Below are 19375 nucleotides of genomic sequence, written 5' to 3'. Positions count from 1 at the left end.
ACTCCTGAGGACTCCAGGCTTCCATTTCTGATACTGTTCATTGAAGGCTTTTAGCCAAGAATTTTCTGGAGCGCTGTTCCTGTTTTCAATGTTAGGGAGTGTGTAGGTGATTTCTCGGACATTCTTTTCTGGAAACAGCTTGTGTGTAAGCAACCTGGTTTATCTGGATGTAGAAATTCCTGAATAATATATAGGTAAGACATTAAATATTTCTTCTCTGTTTCTTTCTCTTTCACTGATATTTTAATCTTATCATAAACCCTCTTGTGGGATTTTTCCCATTATTTTGTAAACTTTTGTTTATAAAATAAAGGTGAAAAGTAAAATTTGTAGTTGTGGGAAACCAAATTTAAAAAATTAAGTTTGGGGCGGGCCGCGGTGGCTCAGCGGGCAAAGTGCTTGCCTGCTATGCCGGAGGACCTCGGTTCGATTCCCGGCCCCAGCCCATGTAACAAAAACGGAGAAACAATAAAAAAAAAAACAAGAAAATGTTTAAAGATGTTTCCCTTTCTTCCTTCCTTCCTTCCTTCTCTCTGTCTTTCCTTTAAAAAAAAAAAAAAAAAAAAAAAAAAAAAAATTAAGTTTGAAGGAAAAATGTGCCCATCTCAAATTCATGCTTCTCAGAGGTAACTATTATGTTCTTATTTATTCAACCAAAAAATTCTGTCCCTTTTTTCTTAAAGCATCTTTCCTTCACAATTTTACTCATTCTTTTTAACAACTGATTTGTTTGAATATGCCGTAGTTTATTTAAGTGGTTACTCTTTAGTGTTGTTATTTTTTTTTTATATCATAAGCACTATTTCAGGGAAAATGTTTCTACTAGTTTCCTTTGAGTTTTTGAGGAATTGTGATCTGGAGTGAGGATATAATTTTAGTAGTTTTTTACAAATGTTAACAGATTTAAAAAATCTTGTCAATTTGAGTTTCACGTAAGTTTCTACCATTTTATATCATTGTTACAATCTATGTTCTTGTTTGCCCATACCATGCTTGTTAAAGGGTGTCCTTTTTTTTTCCCTAGCCTTTTACAGCCAATACGTTATTACTGTAATATGAAGTAAACAACTTTCCCTAAGATTCTTAAAGCAGGCAAGAACAGTTACATCTGATAGTTAGGTGGAAGCAAAATTGATCTTTAACTTCTTGTGTCCTTACTGTAGAATGAATAAAAATACCTTGGCAAATTACCAAGCCTCTCCTATTCTTTTTTACTGGGAGATGGAGTGATAGCATAGGTAAAACTTTGCTTCATATAACCAAAATGGAACAAGTTTCTTTTCCTACATTATTAAACTGTTAAATGTTTAAATGCCTTTACATAAGGGGATTTTGTTCTTTCTAGATTTATTGTACTTTAAATGGTAAATTCAGATTATAATGGAACAATGGCCAGATTTTAGAACATGAAGATATGGATAAACTCAGTTCCTGGTGGTCAAGGTTTCCTTGTGTGTTTCAGTGGTATTTGGTGAGTTTTTAAGAAACTCACCAGTTTTTTCTTAAGACAAAAACTGTTTTGTTTTGTCTTTGCTTTTATTTTTTAGTAAAGGCTCTGTTCCCTGACTCAGCACATGGTTAGAATTAAACTGATAAGCATCCTGTTATTTTAGCTATACTGCTACTTAGGCTTCCCTTTCTAAATTCTCTTAGTGAATGGTTTCAATAATGCAGGAAGGAATTTTATTTCTGAAATTTTTACTTGCCTTTAAATCAGCCATTTAAGTTACTTGAAGCATTCAGTACTGAAACAGTACATAAGGATTGAAGTGAACAAATGAAATGGGTTCTTGTAAAAAGGTTGTAGGTATTTTTGAGAAGTGAGACTTTAACATTGAATATGTATTTCTGTCCTAATTTTAAATCTGAGTACTTTCTTACTGATTCTAAAGAGGACAGTAGAAATTATTGATTCAAAATTGGGAAATTAGAAATCTCAAATATTATAGATTATCATGGTTAAGAAAACTTTCCCTTTTTGGTTTATTTTCTTCTGCTTGCCTTGTCTAATTTAAATATGGCTTTTTTTTTTCTTTTAAGTCCTTATGTGGCATTTTAGGTACTAAGGTGGAGCAATTAATTTTATTTAAACATTTTTTTCTACTTAAATACTTACTAACTTGGAATTCTGGACTTTATTTTTAAACAGGTGCCATGTTTCAGAACAGAGTAAGGCTCCTGGTAAAGAAGAACTGAAGGCATTGTATAGACACCAGATATAGGCTAATTACAAAGAAAGCATTAACCTGCCTCTGAGGTGACTAAAGGGGAATAATGGTGATTTTGCGCCGGGCTCGGCCGCCTGCTTCCGCCCCAACCAGCAATGAATCTTGACTCGCTCTCGCTGGCCTTGTCTCAAATCAGCTACCTGGTGGACAATTTAACCAAGAAAAACTACCGAGCCAGCCAGCAGGAAATACAGCATGTAAGTAAACTAGTTATAGAAAACAAGTGTGATGAAAGGAACGAGTGCAGTGTAAAGAAAGTTGGATATATGGGTTTATAGCATGAAAAGTAGCTAATTTATTTAAAATTATTTCTCTCCAGCTTAATATATAAAAGACATCTTTACCCTACTAGTATTATTATTTCATGCTTACAGCTTATGAAATATGATCCGATTTGTTTTGGTTTAGTTCCAACTTAAAAAAAAAAGATATAATTCATAAACCATAAAATGTATCCTTTGAAAGTATAGAATTGAGGTTCTTATTATATTCATAAAGTTGTGCAACCATAACTATTATGTAACTCCAGAACATTTTTGTCACTCTAAAAAAAAATGTCTATACCCGTTAGTAGTCGCTCTACATGCATACCTCGTCGCCATTAATCTAATTCTTGTGTTTGTAGATTGTCGTATTCTGGACATTTCATATAAATGTAATCATAAAATAAGTGACCTTTTGTATCTACCTAATTTTACTTAGCATACTGCTTACAAGTTTCATCCATGTTGTAGCCAGTTTCAGAACTGCGTTTCTTTTTACTGCTGAATAGTATTTTGTTGCATGGATATACCACATTTTGTTTATCTGTTCAGCTGCTGATACATGTTGGGGTGGTTTCCACCTTTGGCTATTGTGAATAATGCTGGTATGAACGTTGGTATATAAATATATGTCCAGTCCCTGCTTTTGGTTCTTCTGGGTATATTCCTATAGGAGGGATTACATGGTCCTATGAGAGTTCTTTGTTTAACTTTTTAAGCAACTGCCAAGTGGCAGCATTTTACATTCCCTCAAATAATATACAAGGATTCTACTTTCTCTGAATTCTTCGTCAGTACTTTTCTTTTCTTTTTCTCTTTTTAAAATTAGATATGTTGTAGGTTTACAGAAAAGCCATACATAAAATATGTAAAGTACAGACTTTGCATACACTAACCTGTGTTAACTCCTTATATTAGTGTGGTGTATTTGTTAGAATTCATGAAGGAACATTCTTATAATTGTACTGTTAAACTGTAGTTTAACAATGTAGTCCATTGTTTACAGTAGGGTTCACTTTTGTATAATCTTATGTTTGTTTTAAAATTTTTATTCTAGAGTTTTTATTCAAAAATTTCCTCTTTTAACCACATTCACATATATTATTCAGTGCTGTTAATTACATTCACAGCATTAAGCTGCCATCACCACCATCTATTACCAAAGGTTTTCAATCAACCCACGTAGAAACTGTGTATAACTCAAGCATTAACTCCCCAATCCCTACCCTTAACCTGGTCCTTGGTAATTTATAGTTCACATTGTGGTTCTGTGAGTTTGCATATTCTGATTATTTCATATCAGCGGAGATTATATAACATTTGTCTTTTTGTATCTGACTTCTTTCATTTAACATGATGTTTTCAAGGTTCATCCGTGTTGTTGTGTGTATCAGAACTTCATTCCTTTTGATGGCTGAATAATATTCCATTATATGTGTAAACTAAATTATATTTATCCATTCATAGGTTGAGGGTTACTTGGGGTACTTCTGTCTTTTAGCAATTGTGAATAATGATGTAAAAATACTTGAGTCCCTGCTTTCAATTCTTTGAGGTATTTCCCTAAAAGTGGGATTGTTGGATTATATGGTAATTCTGTACTCAGTTTTCTGAAGAACTGCCAAAATTCACGGCAGCTACACTGTTTTACATTCCCACCAGCAATGAATGAGTGTCTGTTTTTCCACATCCTCCAACATTTGTAATTTTCTTTTTAAATAGTAGCCATTCAAGTAGGTATGAAATGGCATCTTATTGTAGTATTCATTTGCGTTTCCCTGATAGCTAATGATGTTGAACATCTTTTCATGTGTATTTTAGCCATTTGTATATTCTCTTGAGAGAAATGTCTATTCAAGTCCTTTGCTTTTTTATAATAGAGAATTAAATCTCTTAATTCGTAAACTCAAAACTAGACAGACCCCAACAATAGAAAAAACGTCAAATGATACAGTTCACAGGAGAGCATATATATACAAAGGGTATACAAAGATACTCAGAACTTTGAAGGGAAATGCAAATTTTTTTCTTGTTGGAGACGTTTATTTCTCCTTCACTTTTTAAAATGTTTTGTTGTTGTTGTTGTAAAATATTTATACAAGGAGAGAAAGAAAAAAGTAGTTTCAAAGCACACTTCAACAAGTTGTTACAGAACAGATCCCAGAATTTGTCATGTGCTACCATTCTGTCATCTCAGGTTGTTCCTTCTAGCTGCTCCAAAACACTGGACACTAGAAGGAATATTAATATAGTGATTCAGCAGTCATACTTGTTTGTTAAATCCTGTTTTCTCTGTTATATCTCCTCCTGTTTTTATCCCTTTCCCAATCTATGAACAATACCCAGTCTGACTTATTCATGCTGAGAAGGGGTGTTGATAATCTTGGACAGGTTGGTCCTTCTGGGTTTCAGAATTTATCTGATCTAGGAACCCTCCAGGAATTATAGGTTCAAGGAAAGCAAACTTAATGGATAAAGCCTTTATAGAGTCTCAGTTTGAGCCCAAAGTGTTCTTAAGAGTCAGCAGGAGTGATGTTGATTGGGGTTTAGCAAACCATGGCTGTTAGTACTATCTAATTGAAGTTTGTATAAGAGTATCCTCCAGAACAGATTCTTGCTGAGTGAAATAAGTTTGAAAGAAAAGGACAGATACTGTATGATTCTGCTATCATGACTCTAGTAAAGGTAATCTCAGAGGTTAAATTGTGAAATATAGCAGACCCAGAGGTACACAGAAGCTAGAGACGGGAAATGCTCCGTGTTTTCTGGGAAACCTTTCACCCCTGATGTCATGTCCCATGTTAGGGGAGGGTAGGTAATGATTTTCTTTGCATAGTTGGACTTAGAGGGAGAGCGGGCACATGTGAGCAACAAAAGACATTTCCTGTTTCTTTGTATGCCCGGTAATCTTTTGTTGCACAGTGGATTTCAATATTTTATTATGTTAACTTTATAATTTAATTACTAAGGTATCTGTTCCTTAAGCTTGTTTCCAACTATTCCTGGTCTATTTCCTTGAATGCCAGGGGCTAACAAAACGAAAAACATTTCCACCTTTCACTACCTTTGTTGATTGGTTTTGTTTTGGCTCTTAATCTCCCTCATTGGAGCTGTCAGCTTATGACCTGCCCTGCAGATTCTAGACTCTCACATCCTCACAGTTGCATGAGAGATTATAAATCTCATATTTACAGATATATCCTGTCGTTTCTGTTTCTCTAGAGAACCCTGACTAATAAAACCATCCATTGATTTTCAAAATAAATTAGATAGGTGCTAACAAAAATCCACAAAATCTGTAACAAATGAAGCTCTTCTCTTTGACCAACCAAACAAAATGATACCAGCATTAAAAATATTCTGAAGTGCTCCTTCCAACCACTCTGATAATTTCACATTTCAAATGTATCTTTCAGCCAGCAAATCATCTAGGAGTCAATCCTACAACTATAATAGCATATAAAGGTATGAAATGACCTTCTTCTGTTAATAACCAAAGAAAAATTATAAATAATCTAAATGTCTATCAATAGGGAACTAATAATTATGGTTTAACCACACAGTGGTTTGTTATGCGGTATTTAAATGGGAAGTGTTAGGCTGTTACCTGAATTACCATGATAGACATTAAAAAAAAAAGATCACAGCAACTAGAGAAGCTCTTCATGTACAAAGGGATGATTTTTCAAGATATACTGTTAAATTTACAAAAAGAAAATCTGAGATTCAGAGGTGTAGAACAGCATATACCATATGCCACCATTCATATAAAAAGGGCTGAGAAATATTTTCCTATTTTCTACATCCAAAAAATGTCTTTGAAAGGCTAATTAAACAGCTAATACAGGTGGGTAGGGGGAATGGGTATTTGGAGAAATCAGGTTACTATTATTAGCTATTTTAAAAATAAAAATAAATGTAACCACCACCATCACAACTCCTACATAACCTCTTTATACAACCCCCCAAAAGGTAAAGGAAAAATAAATACTTCCATACTAATCCTCTTAATTCTTAGATTTAGCTCAAATAATTAACCCCTAATTTCATTTATAAATTAGTTATTCTATACAAACCATAATTTATACTGTAAAAGGAAGAGAATTAGGATTTTTTAATGCGTGAGACAGGAATTGTGCCAGATGTTTTACATAATTTTCATTAATCCTAGAAAGGTTATGATGCAAATTTTACTGTTTTATCATTTTGTAGATGCAAAAAATGAAATTCAGTAATCAGAGGGCATACATCAATTAAGTTATCATAATTTCACAATGCATGCAATTCTAAATATGTTACTCCATTAGATTTAAAACTGAGGAGGGAGTTAAAATCAATAAAACTAAGGTGTATTGTTAAGTCAAACCTATGCTTTAGAATGCTAATTTTAAAAGACTGTGGGCAAAGAGCTTGAATAGACTTTTCTCCAAATATACAGAAAAGGTCAATAAATACATGAAAAGATGCTAAACTTCATTAGTCATTAAGGAGATGGCTGAGTGAGACACCCAGAGTCCTGTTCCCCACAGAAGCTTTGAACAAAACAAGCAAAAACTAGCTCTGTTTTTAGAGTCCAGAAAATAGTTAAAGCATTGCAGTAGCTGGGAGAACACTGAATCAAGAATAAAAGCAACTTAGAAACAGCAAGAAAATCTCATAGCATCTTTGCGGGCCTTCTCTTGTGCTGCCCGGCTCACTGCAGAGCAAGCCCACACTCCCAGGGCAGGTCACGGATCCCAGTTCTGGAGAGAGCAGAAAAACTGCTCTTTGTGCATATGTATGTCTGTCTCAATCTGCCTACTGGCAACATGAAGGAATGAATGTGGACATTCTTTGAAGGCTCATCATCCCAAAACACAACCTCTAAGCAATAGAGCAGCTTGTAGGACAGCTGGAACACTGCAGGGTCAAAAAACAAATGCCTGTGTCAAAGGGGCACTGCCCTGGGGACATGCAGTGGGGCACCAGTGTCAGGAAGAGAGATTGTTTCCTAGGAGTAGGGGGGCATTTGTTAGGACAGGGGTATTTCTTGGGCTAAGCTCACAAACCCAGGACAAGATGTGTACAAAGGAGATGGGGGAGGACCCCATGCTTTTAAGGAACTCCCCCTGAGAGGCTGTCTGGCTAAAGAGGAAAGAGAGATTGTATCTTCTGAATTCTCCTTAAAAGCCTTAGGGTGATTAGATTAAGCTTCACCCACTGCAGAGTACACTCCCCTTAGCTGGCTGCAGATTTAATCAGCCATGGATGCAACCATTGTGCTAGTAATTTAAGTCCATGAAATGTCCTCACAGCAACAGATAGGCTTGCTTGACCAGACAAATGGACACCATCACCTGGCCAAGTTAATGCATGGACCTGACCAAAACACAGTGGCCATTGTGTATGTCGTTATATCACCTGTGAATAAAAATGATTTTTATTATTATTATTATTATTTTAACTTTTTAAATTGTATAGTGTAACATCTATACAAAGCAAAGAAATAAAAAAGCAATTAAAAAATAAGACAGATTACTGACACCTGATTCATGTCCTGATTTTTATCTTCAAAGAAAATTGTAAAATAAATACCTGAGTGTTGGCCATTCTATTCCTAGTCATATACCGAATATACCTTTTCAACAAAAAGCGTGTATTGTAGCAGCCTTACTAGAAATAGCCCAAGTGTCTGTGAGCAAGATAGACTGACTATAAAGCTGTGAGAGTTAAGTGGAATTACATGGATGGATCTTACAATGTAGAGTGAATAAAACTACATGTTCTGTTCCAGTTCAGTCAAATTAAACTTGTAATTTTTCTTTCCTTTAAAAATGTTGGTTCTACCATAAGTACATGGAACCTTGAGTAGGACATGAGATTTTGTTGGTTTGTCCAGAGTGATTTGAACAGTGAATAAAAGTATTTGCAAAGTCTCCTTCGGGGAATGGTGAGAAAGGGGGAAAGTTCAACTTCCCCAAGTTGAATTCTTGATATTCTCACAAGCATTGGGGACAACCAAAGCAATAGGCTGAATCCCCAATCTTGGGGTTAGTTCATATGAAACTTAATCCCACAAAGGATAGGTCAAGCCTACTTAAAATTAAGCCTAAGACTCACCCCCAAGAGAACCTCTTTTGTCGTTCAGATGTGGCCTCTCTCTCCAGCCAACACAACAAGCAAACTCACCACCCTCCCCCTCTCTTCGTAGGACATGACTCCCAGGGATGTGGGCCTTATTGGCCGCATGGGACAGAAATCCTAGAATGAGCTGAGATTCAGCATCAAGGGATTGAGAAAACCTTCTCGACCAAAAGGGGGAAGAGTGAAATGAGACAAAATAAAGTGTCAATGGCTGAGAGATTCCAAACAGAGTCAAGAGGTTATCCTGGAGGTTATTCTTAGGCATTAAGTAGATATCACCTTGTTAGTCAAGATGTAATGGAGAGGCTGGAGGGAACTGCCTGAAAATGTGGAGCTGTGTTCCAGTAGCCATGTTTCTTGAAGATGATTGTGTAATGATATAGCTTTCACAGTGTGACTGTGTGATTGTGAAAACCTTGTGTCTGGTTCTCCTTTTACCTGCCTTATCAACAGATGAGTAAAACATATGAAATAAAAATAAATAATAGGGGAAACAAATATTAAAATAAATTTAGATTGAAATGCTGGTGATCAGTGAAGGGGAGAGGTAAGGGGTATAGTACGTATGAATTTTTTTCTGTTTTCTTTTTACATGGGCAGGCACTGGTCCTCTGGCATGACAGGCAAGCATTCTTGTCTGCTGAGCCACTGTGGCCCGCCCCTGTTTTCTTTTTATTTCTTTTTCTGAATAGATGCAAATGTTCCAAGAAATGATGATGAATATGCAACTATGTGATGATACTGTGAATTATATATGTAGAATGGAATGATCAAAAGTTAAGAATGTTTGCATTTGTTTGGTGTTTATTTAAAAAAGAATAAAAAAATTAATTAAAAAAATGTTGGTTCCCAAGAGACCTTTCCTTTTCTAGAAACACCTGAAAACGGAAACTCTCAGAATATATAGTATAGTAAATTAAAAGTTGTATTTGAAATTCTTGACTCTCCTATGAGCAATTTTGTCTTCCACATTAAAATTATATTGCTGATATACAGAAGGGTTAATATAGTTCTCAATTAAAATGGAATTGCCTTCTTTAAAAAAAAAAAATGTTGGTTCCCATTACGGCAAATTATTCGAGTAAAATATAGAAGATAAAATCATCTGTAGGTTTTTACTCAGACAGCCTCTTAATATTTTTGAGTTTTTGTCTTTTAATGGGATCTAAATAAAATATTTTCTGCCCTGGTCCTTATTCTGTCTTTTGGGATTTAGAAATTGGGTTATGTTCTAGTTTGAAAGCTGCAGAAATGCAATATACCAGAAACGGAGTGACTTTTAAAAGGGGGAATTTATTACGTTGCAAGTTTACAGTTCTAAGGCCATGAAAATGTCCAAATTAAGGCAAGACTATGAAAATGCTCAATTAACCACCAACAAGAGGTTACCTTCACTTGAGAAAGGCCGATGAAGTTCAGGGTTTCTCTCTCAGCTGGAAAGGCACAAGGCGAAGTCTGTCTAGCTTTCCCTTCCTGCTTCTTGTTTCAAGAATCTCCCCAGTGGGTATTTTCCTTTTTCATCGCCAAAGGTCTCTGGCTGCATAGGCTGTCCTGGCTCTGAAATTTTTTCCAAATGGTTCCCTCTTAAAGGACTCCACTCGCAACCCCACCTTCAATGAGTAGAGACATATCTCCATGGAAACCATCTAGTCAGAAGTTACCCAGCACTATTGAATTAAGGTTAAAGGACATGACTTTTCTGGGGTCTATACTAGAAAACCTGCACAGATTGTTTATGCATAGTATATGGTATGAATTTTGTTGACTTACCCCCATTGTAGTGTTTAACATATTCCTCTGTTCTTTATATTTTTTGTAATTTGGTAGTTAAATTAAGATGCTTAATCAGATTTAATTCCTGTTTCTCCCTTCTGAACTATTTTATTGGTTGTTGCGTGTTCTTTAGGAGGTTCATGATGTCTAGTTGTCTCTATTTTTATGATTTTAGCAGTGTAATTATTAAAGTTTCCTTTCTGGTGTGTGTGTTCCTTAGAATATATCTGAATAGGGATGTATAGTCAAATATCTCTATTAAAAACCATTTATAATAGTTTTTTTGCAAAATTATACCACCAACTGGGATATAGACTTGAGTTCATTTTTTTTTCCATACTACTTTCAACATTTAGGGAATCCTTTTTTTTTATAATTAGTTTTATAGGTATATAAAATATATGTTTCCAAATTCAAATTTATAAAACAACTTTTATTCAAAAAGAAGCTTAGTCCTATTAAAATGAACTTATGTATTTAAATGAATTCAGTGCTTACTGCCTCATCCATTGCTTACTGCTTCGTCCTTTTACTAGTGTTTCTCTGTTCTGAAACTTGCCCATCAGTTATTTAAGAAAGTTGCCCACATCAGTTATTTGGTTATCTGAGGTATGGTTTGTAGAAGAAAGACAAGATAAATTGTTGATTCTCTGTCAGTTCTCAAAATAATGAGTTGGTTCCCTATTATACCCAAAAGGTGACCAATCAATTTTTTAGTATTATGAACCTCATGCATTTTAAATGTATTTGATGTGTTTGAATCCATGGGAATTATTACTTAAAAAAAATATTTTTATTGAAAAATTTTCACATATAATAGTCCATCCATAATATACAATCAGTGTTTCACAGTATCATCACATATCTGTGTATTCATCATCACATTCATTTATAGAACATTTGGGTCACTCCAGAAAAAGAAATAAAAGAAAAAAGAAAATCTCATACATCCCATACCCCTACCTCTCCCTCTCATTGACCACTGGTATTTAAATCTACCCGATTAATTTTTAGCCCTTATTCCCCCCACCACTTATTTATTTATTTTTCCTTTCCTTTCTCTTTTTTTTTTTTTATTGCGTGGGCAGGCACGAGAAATCAAACCCAGGTCTCCAGCATGGCAGATGAGAACTCTGCCTACTGAGCCACCATGGCCCACTCCCCTATTATTTTGAAATTTTGTTTTGTCTCATGTCTCTCTTCTCCCTGTTGGTCAAGAAGGCTTTCTCAATCCCATGATGCCAGGTCCTGGCCAATCCCAGAGTCTTGTCCCACGTTGTTAGGGAGATTTGCACCCCTGAAAGTCATGTCCCACTTGGTAGGGGTGGGTGGGAGGGTAGTGAGTTCACCTATGGAGTTGACTATGCGAGAGAGAGAGAGAAAGAGAGAGGGAGAGAGAGAGAGAGAGAGAGAGGCCACATCTGAGCAGCAAAGAGGTTCTGTGTAAGTGACTCTTAGGCATAATTTTAAGTAGGTTTAGCTTCTCCTTTGTATGAATAAGTTTCATAGGGTTGTACCGCAAGATGAGGACTCAGTCTATTGAATTGGTTGTCCCCACTGCTTGCGAGAATGTTAGGAATTGCCCAAATGGGAAATTTGAATATTTCCTCCTTTCTCCCCCAAGGGGACTTTTTGCAAATACTCTTTTATTCTCTGCCCAAATTATGCTGAAATAACATCATACTAACCTGTATAAACCAACAAGATCTTGTGCCCTATTCAAGAATCCATGTAATTATGGTATTTGAATAAACTGACTGTACAAGTTAAACTATGTAATACAGTACCCAAAATATAAATTTTGCACCAAATAAACATCTCTCCCTTTGGTCTCACACAGAATTTGAAGTTTTAAAATATGGACCATATCATCCTTTACCCTGTATTCTGATTTACCTTACTCCTACCCAGCTCAGCTTCATTCATATCTCTACTTGAAGTCTGATCACTTTTTCAGCTTTTTAAACAGTTGCTGTATGGGGTAATGCTAACTTTCATTGCTTCAGTCATCTGAGTCTCAGATGTCACATGAATACCCTACGTTTTAGGGTATGAACAGGTTATACTCAAATAGCTCAATATCTCAGAATTTAGAAATAACAGTTGCAACTTCTGAATATATGTGCCTGCTATGAGAGCTTATAATCTAGGACCCTTTGCAATAAGTCCCAGCCTGATAACCCATGCTCTCGACTTCAGTTCTTGGAGTTTATATATTGTAGTTAGTCCATATGAGTGAGCCATGATAATATTTGTCTTTTTGTTCTTAACCATTCATTCAGCATCCTGTTTACATGCCTCACAATTTTATTCTTTCTTGCAGCCACTTAGTAATCTGTTGTATGTATACACCACAGTTCTCCCTTCCATTTCTCAGTCATCATACCCTTAGGCTACCTCCATCCATTGCAAGTCATGAACACTGTCACCATTAATGTGTGCAAATGTCCATTCTTATCCCCACTCTCAGTTCCCCCAGTTATATACCTAGTTGCAGTATACTATGGCAATACCACCCCTCGCCTCCTGTGGAACCACCACACTGCCCTCAGAGAGGCTGTGCCTCTCAGCTTCATTGGGATTATTCTTAATGATGCTCAGTCTTTCTCATCCAGATTCTCAACATTTGAGGTTATCTTTCTCATTTTTATTTGAAGTCCAGTTGTCACTAAATATGAAATTCCCATAACTTGGTCATTACTTCTCATTCTTCTTCAGCAACATTGAATCCCAAAAACTGCCTGTCTCCCTTTGCCATTCTCCACTTCCACCTAATCCATCGATAGTGACTGACTTTTCTTCCTTACAACTACTCCTAGCCCCAATATACCTTTGGGTTCTTTTTTTCTTTTTTCACTAGAAAAGTTGTAGGTTTATTTGCAGAAAATTGTTTCCATATATCCCCCATTATTAACACTTTGTATTAGTGTGGTGCATTTATTACAGTTGATGAAAGAATGTTATAATTGAACTGTTAGTTATAGTTTATGGGCTATATTAGGGTTCTCTGTTCAGTCCTGTTTTGTTTTGTTTTTAATTCATTCTAATGATATATACAACTTAAAATTCCTCCCTTTAACCACAGTGAAACATGTAATTTAGTGCCATTAATTACATTTACAATGTTGTGCTACTGTCACCACCATTATTAAAATACAAATTTTCTTTTAAGTGATATCTATTAATGTCACCTGTAGGCTGGGTCATTGTTTATTCTGTATCACCTTTTTATATTGTGTGGTATACCTTTCAACCTCCCCATTCAAATCTTTATTTTAGGAATAGTTAATATTTTTCTTTTTCATCTGTTCGCTTGTGGTGTTGAGGCATATTGATTATTACTTGTATATTGAGACACCATTTTTTTTACATGTCAATTCTTTTTTTTAATAACTTTTATTGTATGATATAACATATATACAAAGCAAAGAAATAAAAAAGTAATAGTTTTCAAAGCACTCTTCAACAGGTAGTTACAGGACAGATCCCAGAGTATGTCACATGCTGCCATATGATCCTCTCAGGTTTTTCCTTCTAGCTGCTCCAGAATATAGGAGGCTAGAAGGCATGAATATTTTTTTATCATTACAATTGAGTTTTTCTTTTTTGTGAAAAATAACTTGTATACAAAAAAAGCAATAAATTTCAAAGCATAGTACCACAGTTAGTTGTAGAACATATTTCAGAGTTTGACACGGGTTGCAGTTTTACTTCTAACTGCTCTAAGATACTGGAGGCTAAAAGAGATATCAAGTTGATGATTCAGCAGTCATACTCATTTGATAAATCCTGTCTTCTTTGTATAACTCCACCATCACCTTTGATCTTTCTACCCCTCTCTTAAGGGGTGTTTGGGCTATGGCCATTCTAACTTTTTCGTGTTGGAAAGGTCTGTCAGTAATGTAGAGTAGGGAGATGGAACAATATGATGTTCTGGAGAGGCTGGGTCCTCTAGGTTTCAGGACTTGCCTGGTGCAGGGACTCATCTGGAAGTTGTAGGTTTCTAGACAGTTACACTAGTGCATGGAACCCTTGTGGAATCGTATATAATTGCCCTGGATGTTCCTTAGGATTGGCTGTAATGGTCCTGGTGTTGGGGGTTTGGTGACTTATGATAGGTAGCAATGTCTGACTGAAGCTTGCATAAGAGCCATAGTAGCCTCACGACTCTATTTGAACTCTCTCTGCCACTGATACTTTATTAGTTATACTTCTTTCTCCCATCAATTCTTTTCTTAATAGGCATTATCTAGATTTGGTTGATATCCTTAAGCCCTCTTTTGATCATTTTAAATGTTTTTGTCCTATTTTTGTTATTGCTGCTGTTATGTAGCTGTGGTCTCTGTAAGGTACTTTCTTTCTTTTTCTTTCCCAAGCACCTTCATTTCAAATAAGCTTACCTTCATTTCTTTCTATTATCTTGTCTTTGAACTGATGTTTTGTTTTTTAGAAGACCTTTCCCTTTAAAAAACAAAAATAATTCCTGTGATTTCCTTGAGACTAATGCATATTATTTGCTTGAACTCTTTCTGTGTTTGGGTAAATCCACATGAAATTAATGTTCTTCACCTATCTTTTTTGTTTTCTCCTTCTGTTTATTTTACAAGTGTTTTTTTTTCCAAATAGGTCTGTTATAGTTTTCTTTGACTGCTCAAGTCAATACCATGCAACAGTGGGAATTTCTTAGCTCACAGTTTTGAGGCTAAATGAAAAAGTCCAGATCAAGGCGTTATAAAGGCAATCCTTTTTCTTTGACTTCTCTGTAACGTGGCAGTGCACCCAGTTACCTCTCGTGGCTTTTCCATCCTCTTCCTGATGCCTTGGATTTCACCTTCTGGTTGCTCCCTGTGGCCTTATCTCTGAATTTCATTCTACTTAAAAAGTACTTCAGTTACAGGTTTAAAATGCATCCTGGACCATACCTTAACTGAAGTAGCCTCATCAAAAGGTCCTCTTTACAATGAGTTCATACCTGCAGAAATGGATTAAGTTTAAGAACATGTTTTTCTGGAGTACATACAGCTCCAAATCATCACAGGTTCCATGTTGATTGCTTGGTTTTTTATTCATCTTTAAAATAAATAAATAAATAAATAAAATATGGTATGATAATTATGTGGAATCTTGGACATTTTCAGGACCTATAGATCATCTGTTAGGCTAGATTTTCTGGGTTTTTTTTCCCCCCATTCTGTAAATCTTCTTGAATTTATGTGAAAATCCCCACATGGATTTAATTTATTTTTTATTTTGTATGCGGTATGGCAGTGTCACATTTCATTATTTTTCCATGTGAGTATCCCATTATTGGAGTACCATTTGTTGAATTTTTGTTTGTTTTGCTTGTTTGTTTTGTTTTGGGGGATGCGTGGACCAGAATCGAACCCAGGACTCCCACATGGCAGGTGAGAATTCTACCACTGAACCACCCTTGCACCCCCCTGGATTTATTTTTAAACGATGTTTTTAGGAGCTGGGAATAAAGGCACGAATCCTCAGATTAATTCCTGCTTTATCACTGTTCCATTCAAAAAAGGACTTTCTTTAATTATTTTTCTAGATTTGTTGTTCCTGATTTGGAAGTTAGTTTGACTTTCTTATACGGTTGTTTGTTACTATTTATGGGCAACTTTATTAGGAATTTCTTTATAGTGAGCTTAAAATCAAACCTTTTCAGAATATGTTTACTGTTTTATGTAGCTTCCTTTCACCTAAGTCTTTTTAATCTTCCCTCTTACATCTTCTGTATACTGCCCCATTTTTCTTTCATTCCACTTGATTGTTTAGAATCTCTCCCTTCATAGATGGGCTGTTTGCTTAAGTCTATTAATATGTTACTCTTATATCAGAATTCACTACTCCTGCCATAAATAAGATTAACTTTTTTCTTTCTAGTAGAATTTTACTTTAAATATTGAAAAGAAAAAAACGTAGTAGGTTAAAACAAGTGAAACATCCACTCTATACTGATAAAACCTTTAACAAAAGTCAACTGAAGTAATCCAGAGCTAAAACTGAACTGTGCAGCTTTTCAGTGCAGTCACTAGTCATAAAACACAAACAAAAGTCAGTTATATACATACTAGGCAAGCTCTCTGAGAAGTGTGCCCCAAGAAGCATTAACCTTTGTTTTGTGCCATCCTGAAGACTTGCATACTTTATTTTATAGCATTTGTAATAGTGTGTGTTCTCTATCATCTGGCAGTGCTTTGGTACTATTCATAAAGATTGCTTATCCTAATACCTTGCCACTTCCTGAAGAAGAGAAGAGCTTTGATTCTGATTTCATATAAATTAAAATATTTATCAAATATTAATATGAAGGTGACATAGGATGCAACATATACAGTCAGGTTACCTCTCTTTATACTTAATAATTACTTTTTTTTTCAAGGTATTTGCACCAGAAAGCTTAGTCTATCCTGCTTAATATTCAACAGTACAGGTTTGAATCATCAGAACCTTGGCAAGACCTTAATATTTCAGAATTATTAACAAATACCTCTGGGGTGAGTCTCTATTATTAAATTATGACAAATTTACTATCATGAGGGCAAACAAGTATAGCCATCTTTAAAAATGCCCCAGCCATTGCTTCTCAATGTAGAAAATACTAAAACTACATATAATTTATAATATGGCAGATCCCATCTGTTTTCCCTGATTTCATTCATGATAAGGAGATTTTAAAGACTTAAAGAGCACTTTACAGCATCATTCAGCTTTCCTATGAAATACTCAGACTCTTAAATATTTGATAGACTTCTCTTTTTCTTTTAGTAGGCTAGACACTGGCTTCAGAGGTTGTAGAACTGGGGCTTGGGGTGGTGGTGGGAATTACCCATTCAAAACCATTCTCAAAATTGTCTTATGGCAGAATAGCAAGTATCCAAGTTAAAAATAGGAGAGTCACTTGGTTGCTTTGCTGTCTTTCAAAAAAAACAAAAACAAAAAAAAGTCCACACATTTTTTTTGTTCCCCTTCTACATAAACCCTAGTCACCACTCCTGAGTGGAGATGGGGAGAGGGCTCTGTCCCCTTCTCTTCAGCTTCTCAGCAGTTAGTTGTGTTCTTAATGCTGCAGCAAGGCTTGAATAGGTGTGTGTCAGTGGGAACGTCCTCAGAATGGCCTCTATAATCTCACGGCATATTGTCTGTCTTTTCCAGTATGTGAGATTTCAAAAGGAAAAGACTGGTCTTCTATTAGAACCAGAAGCAGTCTTGGTGTCTGAGCCATTGATTGACTCGTTACTATAAGAGGGAGACTGGGCTGGGGAGGCACTTGAGGTGGTACTATGAGCATCAGAATTGTGATATTTAAATTCTTTCTGCAGTTTACTGATCTGGTCGCCATTTTTTTTAATGTCCTTTTTATTGTAAAATATAGCATATATATATATGTATGCACACACACACACACACACACACACACACACACACACACACACACACACAGCAAAGAAAGAAAAAACCCAGTAATTTTCAAAGCTCACTTCAACAGATCCCAGGTCCCAGATCCCAGAGTTTGTCATTGTCTACTATTCCGCCATCTCAGATTTTTCCTTCTAGTTGTTCCAAAACACTAGCGGCTAGAATGAATATTAAAATAGTGATTAAGCAGTCACATTCGTTTATTAAATCCTATTCTCTCTGTTAATACCTCCTCCTTCTCTTTTGATCCTTTTCCCAATCTATAGAGATCTCTGGGCAATGCCTGTTCTGAATTTTCATGTTGAGAAGGGCTGTTGACACTGAAGGATAAGACTATGTAATTAATTGGTAATCTTTGGAGAGGCTGGTCCCTCTGGGTTTCAGGATTTATCTGACTTAGGAACCTTCTGGGTGTTATAGGTTCCAGGAAGGCAAACTTAGTGAATGAAACCTTTATAGAGTCTCAGTTTGAACCTTAGGTGTTCTCAAGAGTCAACAGGAGTGATGCTGGCTCGGATTTAGGAAACCGTGGCAGTTTGCACTATCTTACTGAAGCTTGCTGAAGAATTAGCCTCCAGAATAGCCGCTTGACTCCTTTTGATTTCTCTTGGCCACTGATGCCTTCTTTTATTACAATTCTTTCCCCCTTTTTAGTCCAGAAGGTTTTGTGGATCCCACTTGCCAGGTCCAGATTCATCCCCAAGAGGCAGGCCCCATGCTACCAGGGATACTTTCACCCCTGAATGTCATGTGCCATGCAGGGGAGAGGGCAATCATCTTCCTTGCAGTGTTGGGTCTAGAAAGAGAGAGAGGGCATATCTAGGCAACAAAGAAGCTTCTTGGAAGCAACTCCCAGGCCTTACCATGGGCAGTCTTAGTTTCTCCCCCACAGAAACAGTAAGGGCAAACCTCAAAATCAAGGGCCTGTCCCATTTTCCTGGGAGTCCGCAATGGTTGAGAAGGGTACCTGGAGCAACCCAGATGGGAGAGTTCAGTAGTTACTTATTTATCTATATTTTTTCCATTGGACCCTCAGGGGATTCCACTAGCACCACCCAGTTACCAGCCCGCAAAAGTTTGAGATATATCCTGGTATTACACCAAGCTACACAGAGCTACAAGGCCTCATTCCCACTCTGGACCCCTGGAGTCTGGGTCATTCAGATGAGCTACTGATCTGGTTGCTTTTTGTCCTATTTTCAGATAGAATTTTCACTTTCTTTGATTTCAGTGTAGTCTTTAATTTGGATCCTGCCCTTGCATCTCCCATGATACTACTATTTTTTTTTTTTATCCTGCTGGCAGCTTCTTACAAGCAAGACACAGATATTGCAGTTATCTCCTGAGCGAGTTTCATGCAACCCAAAACAGCTCCGGAAGTCCTTTTCATAGCTTTTACTGTCAGTGAATTGAGAACTGGAGGATTTAGTCCCGCAAATACAGCAGCCCTCTATACTTTGGTGTATCTTTGGCTTGTGAAAACCAAACATATTTTCTTCTAGGCAGTAGTCTTCCAAAAGCAGCAGTTTTCCAAAAGCAGCAGTTCCGTGTGAAATA

The 19375-nt window shown here is 36.1% G+C and overlaps 1 protein-coding gene and 1 pseudogene across 9 annotated transcripts in view; one reads left to right on the top strand and one right to left on the bottom strand.

Moving 5' to 3' along the window:
* CNOT1 (CCR4-NOT transcription complex subunit 1) overlaps window positions 1-19375 on the top strand; it is a 160827-nt gene that overhangs the window by 65790 nt on the left and 75662 nt on the right. For all 9 annotated transcript variants that reach the window (XM_077132594.1, XM_077132598.1, XM_077132595.1 and 6 more), the window contains one exon: window positions 2150-2425. In XM_077132594.1, coding sequence (XP_076988709.1) covers window positions 2324-2425 — 102 coding nt within the window. In that variant the 5' untranslated portion in view covers window positions 2150-2323. The remainder of the gene's footprint in view (window positions 1-2149; window positions 2426-19375) is intronic.
* On the bottom strand, window positions 17386-19308 carry LOC143659532 (SIN3-HDAC complex-associated factor-like; annotated as a pseudogene).

The sequence above is a fragment of the Tamandua tetradactyla genome, chromosome 16, assembly GCF_023851605.1.
Source record: "Tamandua tetradactyla isolate mTamTet1 chromosome 16, mTamTet1.pri, whole genome shotgun sequence".
In the NCBI taxonomy this organism is placed as follows: Eukaryota; Metazoa; Chordata; class Mammalia; order Pilosa; family Myrmecophagidae; genus Tamandua; species Tamandua tetradactyla.
Note: the sequence above shows the minus strand (reverse complement) of the source record. Positions and strands in the feature narration are given on the sequence as shown.